General features: G+C 50.7%; 1 protein-coding gene across 2 annotated transcripts in view; it reads right to left on the bottom strand.

Annotated features, from left to right (window-relative positions):
* Positions 1–7: 7 nt before the first annotated feature.
* Positions 8–10,349, bottom strand: part of RALY (RALY heterogeneous nuclear ribonucleoprotein) — a 591,199-nt gene continuing 580,857 nt past the window's right edge. For both annotated transcript variants that reach the window (XM_019513099.1, XM_019513100.1), the window contains one exon: positions 8–103. In XM_019513099.1, coding sequence (XP_019368644.1) covers positions 59–103 — 45 coding nt within the window. In that variant the 3' untranslated portion in view covers positions 8–58. The remainder of the gene's footprint in view (positions 104–10,349) is intronic.

Here is a 10,349-nt window from a genome sequence, read left to right on the forward strand (position 1 = left end):
TCCATCAGGCAACTGTTTGGGACTTGAGTGGCATGTGAGCTGTGCTAGTTGTACCTGGTTACTGTAGGCTGGCATCCTCGACATCTGTGTAGTGACTGTTCTCCTGGAGGGGAAAAGAAACAAACAAAAAAACCCAACAATGTTTCCTCCTCCTGCTGCAACATGATGAGTTCAAAGATCTGCTTGAATACTGGTATAGGGATGAGCTGTTCTAGTGAGCTCAGTTACATTGATGTCTAATGCCATGCTGTTTAGGATCAGCAAGAGTTAGGGCTCTTAGCATGGACAGTCATGAAAGAAAGCCAGAAGCAAACAGGGACAAACAAACGCCAATTTTATAAGGGCTTCCACAGGTAAAACTCCCATTGACTTTTCAGCTGGAGTTTGCCTGAGCAAAGGGCTATGAGAGAACCAAATAAAGACCTCAGAGTTTTGTCTAAACATATTTGCATTTAAGAGACTTGGCCTGGGTTCTTCTTTCAACCTTCATGTCTCTCCACTGAAGTCAACAGAGATGCATTAGAAGTGGTCTTGGCTCATTCTGTACACTAATGATGCTGCATCAATAAATAACAGGATTCTTTATTCAGGTGGATCACAGAGCTCTGTCTTAAAAGCAGACATGCTTTGAAGTATACATTATACATTCAACATTTTCCTGAAGAAAGAATTTGGAAGTGATGTCACTTCACTGAGACCAGACTGGCCAAGAAAACCTATTTTTCCATAATATATAATGTAGCATTAAATCCATTCAGCTTCTCACCCCAACAACAGAGCAGCATTCCAGCAAAACCCTAGTGCTCATTATCTGTGCATTTTCTCAAAATATCAGAGCAAAAATGTTTGTGCAATATTGTTGTTTCCTTCAGCAACACACAGGCTATAGCTGTCCTGCTTCCTGAGGCCTAAAACCTCATTAGTAGCATACATCATGTTTGCCACAGTGTTTGGGACCTATTGCCACGTCCAGATGAGTGTGGACATTTAGTTCCCCGGGGACAACTAATAGCAGCTACACACCCTCTAGTGCGCAACAGGTTACCCTGTGTGGGGTAAGGGAGGCTGGGGCCAGCAGCTGTGCTGGCCCCAGCAGCCTTACCTGGGGTCCTGGGGAAGCTGCAGCCTTATGCACCTGAAGCTGGGAGCTTGGCCAGCGACCAGAGTGTGGCTCTGGTTAGCCAGGCTCTGGTTTTGGGCAGCGCATGCTGCCTTCACGTGCACCACCCCTTTTTTTCCATGTGGGGTTTTTTGATCCCGGGATCTGCTGGGATCAACAAAACACTGTGCTACAAGATAGAAGCACAGGAAATGCCTGAGTGTGTGGTATGTGGTGCCACAGACAGGTCTGCAGTGCCACATACTACATGATTGCGCTCTTCTGGTCTATGAATCTCAGTTGCATTGCAAGATTTACTTATTCCTGAACTTACTAGCTACCCAGAGCCAGATCCAAATTATTCTAGGCAGTGTTTCAACTTGGTGTTGCAACACCTACAAATCAGTAGGGATGTGCAAAACGGGCCCTATTTGATTCAGATTTGGATTCACTGTCCCAATTTGATTCGACTGAATCCGAATCTGAAGATTCAATGTTGATTCAGAGAATCAGCAATTTGGCCATAGATACAGCTTTAAATGTTTTTTTCTACATACCTCAAGGTACCAGGTGCAGCTCGTGAATGCTAAGATGGTAGGATGGATGGAAAGTCCCACAAGGGCACGGGGGGCCCCCTGCATGTTCAGCGGTGGCCCTGATAGTGGACCAGAAGTACTGGATGTGGGACGCTCCATCTACCCCAGCATCTCAGCATTCACAAACCGCCTGGTACCTTGAGGCATGTAGAAAATACATATAAAGCTGTGTCTATGTCTGAATTTTTTAATCTCTCTGAATCTCTCCAATTAAATTCGGAGAGATGAAAGGGTCTCCTGATTCAATTCCTATTTGGAGAGTCAGTCGCTGAATCGAGCCAAATCTCCACTGAATCAAATCAGTAACTGAATCTTTGCACATCCTTACAAATTAGATACTTTATCCCAGGAGGATGATTCAAATGAAAAGAGTCAGGTACCTACTGGCCCTCTATGGTCAGTGGAGAAACCTAGACACTTAAATGCTGAACAAAGAAGTTCCTAGACTGACCTCATTGGAAATGCCAGGTACAATTATGGTGGGGTATCTCCTGGGAGGGGTGGAGAGGGGCTTGTGGTTTCCAGTCCCAGATGCCAAGATTATTTATGCATTTTTCATTAGACAATCCTTGGTTAAAAGACAGAAATAACCCTGGCAGCAGTGAGCAGAATCCTAGTCCCCCCCTCCTCTTGCCAGAGAGTGCAAGATTCATGGAGCTAGAAGGAAAGCAAGCAAGATGGCATCTGTTTTTGTAGTCCAACCTACTCGGTGGCCCAGCTTCAGCAAGAGGGACAAAGGTTATTCAATAGCCTGGTGATTATGGTACTCTCCTGGGATGTTGAAGATGTGTGTTTGAACCCTTGTGTTGCAGAGCACTTAGGTGCCCTGCGCCTGAAAGCAGAATCGGCTCAAGAGAGACCCCTAGCGGTGAGAAGGGGGAGGCGCAACTGCCAGTCACCAGGGCAGTACAGGTGCTGGTTGCTGGGGCAACCAGCGAAACCTGCTGACAGGAAGAGGCAGGGCTTAGCCCTTCTTAAGCCCAGGCAGGAGGACAGGAGGGCAGTTCCCCTTTGGCAGCCAAGGAGTGGGGAGCTCAGCCAGTGCAGAGAGAGAGGCGAAGTCTCTTAACTACATGAGCAGCCCCTGGTTTGCTGCCATGGGCTGGAGTATTTTCCCGGTAGGGATCGAATGTTGTTTTGACTGGACGGTTTAGTTTTACGTTATAGCTCAGGGGCTTTGTGCTTTGTGTTTACTGTTTGACCAGAGGACTGGGTGAGGCTATTAGGGGTTGGAAAAGGTCTCATAGGGACTCCACGGTAGCGTGGGGGTCCTGGTGCCAGAGAGGGTGCAGCATCTTGGGGGTGCATTTTGGCCCCAGCCCCCGACTGAGTGAGAGAGGGGGGTGGCGAGGAGCCCCGAGCAAGAGAGGAGAGGGCGGAATTACAGCAAGGCCCAGGTCAAGATCCTGGCGGTACCATCTGTGAGGCTTGGGCTGCAGTGTAGAGAAGGAAAGGAGCTGCAGATAGTGCCCCCTGGCACCGGGGCGTATAACGTGGGCAGCCTCCTGCTAATTACATCATTCAATCAATTAATATCAAGGCGTGGCAAACGAGTAAGCAGGCGGCTGGCCCATAACAGGAGGGCGGAGTCACCACTAGAACGACTCCGGCAGCAATCCCCTTGTCACAATGGTGCATTGGCTGGGAAAGGTTTATATGGTAGTAGGCATTATAAGACGCTGGTTTGCCGGTGTGAAGAAGAGAACCCTTGGGTCCACGTGGAGAGAAAAATGAGAACGGATGCTAACCCCTGGCCCAGAGTCGGGGAAACAAGTTTTGGGTCAACCACACCAAGCGGTACAAGGCCCATGGGATCAAACAGCAGGACAACAAACCCTGCAAGCCAGCGTGACTGGAAGCACCTGACCTGGCCCAATGGTGCACGTAGGAATGTGCGGCTACGTAGCCTGAGTTGGCCGTGAGGCAGAAGATGAGCTGCCCGCACCGGTGGTAGAAGTAACCATAGAGGGAAAAAGAGTAGTGGCGATGCTGGACTCAGGCTCAGTGCAGACAGTGGTGCGGAGTGACCTGTTACCGGCAAGGGAGATAAGAAGAGTGGATCGTGTGAGGGGGCAGTGTTGGTGTGGGGACCCCCTCGATTTTGGCAGGATGAGGGTCACCCTACAAGTAGGCAATCAGACCCGCCGGAAGCTAGTGGGGGTTGCAGAACGTTTACCCTACCCAGTGGTACTGGGCTGCGACTGGCCCGAGTTGTTAGAAGAAATAGTTGGCATGAGGCGTAAAGAGACCGTGGAGGGTTTCGTGGGTGAAACTGAGCAGCCTCCACCCCCGAAGAGGAAGCGGGACAGAGGGTGGATATCGCCCAGTTGGGGGAAGACGAACACTTTCAACTGGACCAAAGTCAAGAGACGGACTTTTGGTGGGTGCTGCAGGAACACCTCACTCGAAGAAACAATGAGGTATTGAGGCCAGAACTGATGAGAACAACCCCGAGGTTTGAGGTAAGGAACAGCCTCTTATACCAGACTGAGGAAGGGAAGCTAGAAGGAGAGGAGGTTGCTCAGCTGTTGGTGCCGTGGCGGTATCAACGGGCTTTGTTGAAGGTGGCTCATGAGCTCCCCATGGGTGGGCATCTAGGCTGGGACAAGACACAAGCACGCATTCAAGCAAGGTTTTATTGGCCAGGTATGGTGGGGGAAGTCACGAGATATTGCGCTTCGTGTCCCATCTGCCAAAAAGCAAACCCAAGGCTGCCTGCAAAAGCTCCTTTAGTTGCGATGCCTCTGGTAGAGGTTCCCTTTGAGAGGGTGGTGGTAGACATCGTCAGGCCACTCCCCTGAAGTAGCATGGGAAACCAGTACATATTAGTCTTACTGGATTATGCGACATGGTACCCGGAAGCTGTGCCAATGCGGACAGTGTCTGCGCCAAAGGTGGCAAATGAGCTCTTGTAGATATTCTCCTGGATAGGACTCCCTAAAGAACTACTACCTGATCAGAGAACGAATTTTACATCACGTGTGTTTGAGGCAGCGAGCAAAGCCTTGGGGATTAAACACCTGAAGACAGCCGTGTATCATCCCCAAATGGACGGACTTGTGGAATGTTTTAATCAGACATTGAAACAGATGCTAAAAAAGTTTGTGGTTGAGAGCCCTCAAAATTGGGACAGAATGATACCTCCTTTGTTGTTCGCAGTAAGAGAGGCACCCCAGGCCTCCACCGGGTTCTCACTGTTTGAATTACTATACGGCTGGCAACCAAGGGGAATCCTGGACCTGGTTAAAGAGAGGTGGGAAGAACAACAGAGTAACGACCAGAACATTATCCAATATATGATCCAACTTCGGGAATGCCTTGAAGCAGCTTGGAACATGGTCTTAGGAAACCTCAGAGAAGCCCAGCAATGGCAAGTAAGGCACTACAATCGAGGCGCCCGGGAAAGGAGGTTTGAGGTGGGGGACCGTGTGTTGGTCCTGTTGCTGGACAGTGAGAGTAAGTTACTTGCCTGGTGGCAGGGACCCTATGAAATCATACGCTGAGTGGGGCCTGTAGACTATGAGGTATACCAGATAGATAAGCAAAGAAAGAAGCAAGTATACCACGTCAATATGTTAAAGAAGTGGGAGGACCAGGAGTGTATGTACTTAGCTCCTTATCCCAAGGAATTAGAGTTGGGACCCACGTTAATGGAAGAAAGTGGACCGGGTGAAGTAGAACTGGCCCCGTGCCTGTCAGAAGAACAGAGGAGACAGGCTGCTGAGCTAGACAAGGAATTTAAAGATGTATTCCGGGGAAGCTCAGGGTGTGGTACACCGGATAAAAACTCCTCTGGGCCAGGTGATATGTGAGAATTGGAGACAGATCCCTCAGCAACTCCAGGGCCAGATAAAAACAGAGCTGGCAATGATGCTGGAGCAAGGTATAATATGCGAGTCCCACAGCAACTGGTGAAGCCCCATTGTAGCGGTACCTAAGTCCAATGGAAAAATCCATCTCTCCATTGATTATCAGAAGGTAAACACAGTGGCCAAGTTTGACACTTACCCAATGCCCGGAGTGGATGAACTGGTGGAAAACATTGGGCAGGCTCGCTACATTTCCACTTTAGACCTGACAAAGGGTTACTGGCAGGTCCCAGTGGCACCCGAAGATCAGGAGAAAACAGCATTTGCCACCCCATGGGGACTCTTCCAGTTCCAATGCATGCCGTTTGGGTTGCATAGAGCAGTGGCTACTTTCCAGTGATTAATGGACAGAGTGTTGTCCCCCCATGGGTGTTACGCCGCGGCATATATTGATGATATTATTATATATACTGAGAGCTGGGATGAACACCTTGCCTCGCTGAGAGCAGTAGTGCAAGACTTGAGGACAGCGGGGCTTACAGCCAATCCCAGGAAATGTACAATAGGAAAGGAGGAAACACAATACTTGGGGTTCCTAGTAGGAAGTAGGAAGGTGAGACCTCTGCTGAGTGAAGAGGAGGCATTGCAGAGGTATCAGGCGCCCCGTACCAAAAGACAAGTAAGGGCCTTCTTGGGGCTGGCCAGTTATTATAGGAAATTTGTACCTCACTTTGTGGATGTGGTTGTACCATTAACGGAGATGATAAAGGCAGGGGCTCCCACCAAAGTAAGATGGACACCAGAGGCAGAAAAGGCGTTCCGAGCGGTGAAGGATGCGCTATGCTTACAACCACTTTTATATACACCCGATTTTAACAAACCTTTCCTGGTGCAGACCGATGCGTCAAACGTGGCTATCGGTGCAGTACTGGTTCAGAGGGAAGGAGAAGACAAGCACCCTATAGCCTACATAAGTAGGAAGCTACACCCGCCGGAGCAGAGTTATGCCATGGTTGAGAAGGAGTGTCTAGCAATGAAATGGGCCATTGAAACCCTCTGGTATTATTTATTAGGGCGGAAGTTCATATTGATCACCGATCACACGCCCCTGCGCTGGTTGCAGAGTATGAAGACCGACAACGCAAGACTCATGAGGTGGGCCCTTAGCCTTCAACCATATTGTTTTAAGGTGGAACACCACCCAGGAACCCAAAATAGAAATGCTGACTTTCTTTTAAGACAGTACGAGGAAGAAGAGGGGCCAGGAGGAGCAGAAGGACCTCCGACAAGAGAGAAGAGAAGGGGGCGTATATTTAGAGGCCCTAACTTTGCTGCTAGAAAGCAGAGTGATACCTCCAATGCCAGGATCTCCCAGGGGGGGCCAGCCCGTCGGGCAACCAGAGAAGGAAAGTCAAGACCTGGAGAAGGACAACTGGAGCAGGACAGGGAGGCGACAGGGAGACAGACGCCCCACAGCGATAATAATGTGCCTGCCGTTTCCATCAGAAGAACACGTTTAAACCAGGGAGAGAAGACTGGCCTAAGTGGCACCCTACCAAGGTTGGCTAGTGTGGGGGGACTACCTGTGGTGGGTAACTCCGAATAAATCCCACGCGGTGCGCCTTGGGTAAAAGGCAAGTAGGAGGCGCCTAAAAACCCCCGCCTCCTATACCTAAATGGCCGGGTGCTGGAGAAATGGCTGAGAGAAGAACCCCCGACGGATGGGGCACTGGGTGAAAGAAGAAAAGACTCGGCTCGGTGAGTTTGGAGTTAAAGGGGGGGAGGTGTGTCGCAGAGCACTTAGGTGCCCTGTGCCTGAAAGCAGAATCGGCTCAAGAGACCTCTAGCGGTGAGAAGGCGGAGGCGCAACTGCCAGTCACCAGGGCAGCACAGGTGCTGGTTGCTGGGGCAACCAGCAAAACCTGCTGACAGGAAGGGGCAGGGCTTAGCCCTTCTTAAGACCAGGCAGGAGGCCAGAAGGGCAGTTCCCCTTTGGCAGCCAAGGAGGGGGGAACTCAGCCAGTGTGGAGAGAGAGGCAAAGACTGACTGCATGAGCAGCCCCTGGTTTGCTGCCATGGGCTGGAGTATTTTCCTGGTAGGGATCGAATGTTGTTTTGACTGGATGGTTTTGTTTTATGTTATAGCCCAGGGGCTTTGTGCTTTGTGTTTACTGTTTGACCGGAGGACTGGGTGAGGCTATTAGCGGTTGGAGGAGGCCTCATAGGGACTCCACGGTAGTGTGGGGGTCCTGGCGCCAGAGAGGGCGTGGCATCTTGGGGGTGCATTTTGGCCCCAGCCCCCGAGTGAGCGAGGGTGGGGGGCTGCGAGGAGCCCCGACTGAGCAAGGAGCCCCGAGCGAGCGAGAGAGGGGGGCGGCGAGGAGCCCCAGCGAGATAAAGGAGAGGGCCGAATTACAGCAAAGCCCAGGTCAAGATCCTGGCAGTACCATCTGTGAGGCTTGGGCTGTGGTGTAGGGGAGGAAAGGAGCCGCAGATAGCGCCCCCTGGCACTGGGGCATATAACATGGGCAGCCTTCCACTAATTACATCATTCAATCAATTAATATCAAGGCATGGCAGGCGAGTAAGCAGGTGGCTGGCCCATAACCGGAGGGCGGAGTCATCACTAGAATGACTTCGGCAGCAATCCCCCTGTCACACCTTCCCTAGCTGAAGAGGATGAAGAACCCAGGTGTCTCTCTTCCTGGGCATGTGCTCAAACCCTGGGAATATTGTGTGAAAGATTGGCATTACTTTGCTCTTAAATGAAAGTGGCTGTAGACCTGTTCTGTGGGTGTCTGGTGGAGTTTAGGGGCTTCCCAAATGTGATCTGAACTGCAATGGAGCTCAATTGGGTGGCAAGTCCCTAGCTACTTCAAGCTTAGAAACAATCCAGTTCCTTAGGAGGGATTTTTACAGGCCCAAAGGCAAACACCTAACTTAGCTAAGTGCCTTTGAATTTTGTGGTTTCTGAACTGGTATTTGTGACTTTGCTGCATAAATTCTGCCTAAGACCCATTTAGGTGCTTACAAGAATGATTTCAATATGGTCTTCAGTGTCTGACCTAGAATGTTCACGTTACAGATATGTATATTTACATGCAGGCTATGCCCTCCTTAACTGTTCAGCAATCCATACTTTAACTGGTACTTGGGAATATCAAATGTAAGTGGAACACAGAGCAGAAGGCTTAGAACTGTCCAGGCAGGAAAAGATGAAGCTGACGTAGAGGTAATGTTTGAACACTGAGCACCCACAGGCTGTACTCAGATAACTACACCAGTTTTATCAGCAGGATTTCAGCCCCCTGAAGAAATACATTTAAGCACAGTTGGAACCATTTAGTGTATCTATGTGAGCAAGCAGGCAGATGTGAGCTAAGAATATGTATGTGTGCATGTGTACGCACACAAGGATGCACAACCAGGAGGCAGAATTCTACTTCTGGTGTTCAGAGAGCTTTGAGGTAGTCATGGGACTGGCAAAGGGCTGTGCTTTACCAGGGTGTGATTACCTACAGATAGCTATAAGCAGTGAAGTCTTTGCAGTGAACACTGCCGTGCAGAAAAAAAGAAATGTAACTTCTTGCTTTTACCCAGCAGCTTCAGGCAGGCCCTGAAGCAAAGACTGTAATGGGATCATCTTTACCATGCCTTTTCTTCAGCTGGACATTTTGCTGTGTTCTGCACAAACTCTGTTACCTGCTTTTGATCCCTTACAGCACTTGGTGTGCAATCACGCCAAGAAAGTGAGAGCTTTGGCATTTACAGCTCAAGGATCCAAAGAGAGATATGACAATTCATGGATCTTATCTCATACGGGGAGATCCAGTCTCCATGCACATCTCCCTGTCCCTCTGTTTTACCTGTGGCAGGTTAGGGCCAGGGCCAGCTCGTCCATGCCTGCGAAACCTGCTCACAGCCAAGGGGCCCGATGCAGCCAGCTGCTTGTCACCCCCCCACCCACCAGCTTTGTCGGCCCTGACCCATATTAATGCACGGGCAAACATACCCAGGGTCCTCTTCCAATTTGGGGCCCTGGGATCCTCACCAGCAGTAAAGTGAAAGCTGCAGTTTTAAACTCAGTGCCCATTTTTGGGGCTACGTTTAAAACAGCAGCTTTCACATTTGCTTCCTTGGCAGCTGGAAGCAGGGCTCCTCCACCAATGGGGCTGAGGGAGTGGGGGCAGGGCTGGGGTGTTGCCTGAAGAGCCACGCCACACTGTGCCTGTGGGCCAGGTGTGCCACGCCTGTGGGGGAGGTGGTCGAGCCAGGCTGGGAGAGCCCTGCCTTACCTGGAAGGCGGTTGGGGCTGGTCCGGCTGGGTCAGAAGCACTGCACCATGCTGCGCCTTTTGTGGGCTGTAGCACTAGAGCCCTCCAAAATTCATGTTAGCCCCCTCTGCGGTTGAGCTACCCCTCCCAGGGCCGCCGCCTGCCCACAGAGACATGGTGTGGTGGTCCCCGTTGGACCCAGCCCAGCCTGGCCCAATGCATCTGCGGCATTGTTCAGGACGGCCAAGCAGCAGCTCCCTGCACGTGAGTGTAATGTGGGCGGGGGAGGGGAGGGGAGTGAGACTGAGCCACAGGTGGCTGCAGGGGGTGGGCGGCCAGCTGTCTGGGTGTGTGCGGGGGGGAGGGGTCTGTGTGTAATATCTTTTATTAGACCAACTAAATAGTTAGAAACATTTTTCTTAGCAAGCTTTTGGGTTTAAAACCCCTTTGTAAGGCTCAGGAAGCATCTGCAGTTGATGTGTGCTCTTCCTGGATGGAATGAATAGTAAGAAGTCAGAGGCTGGTCTGCATGCAAGAAAGGCAGTCAGTGAAGATGGAAATTGAGGAGTCA

Source organism: Gavialis gangeticus, unplaced genomic scaffold, assembly GCF_001723915.1.
Source record: "Gavialis gangeticus isolate Ggan-Ray unplaced genomic scaffold, GavGan_comp1, whole genome shotgun sequence".
Classification (NCBI taxonomy): Eukaryota; Metazoa; Chordata; order Crocodylia; family Gavialidae; genus Gavialis; species Gavialis gangeticus.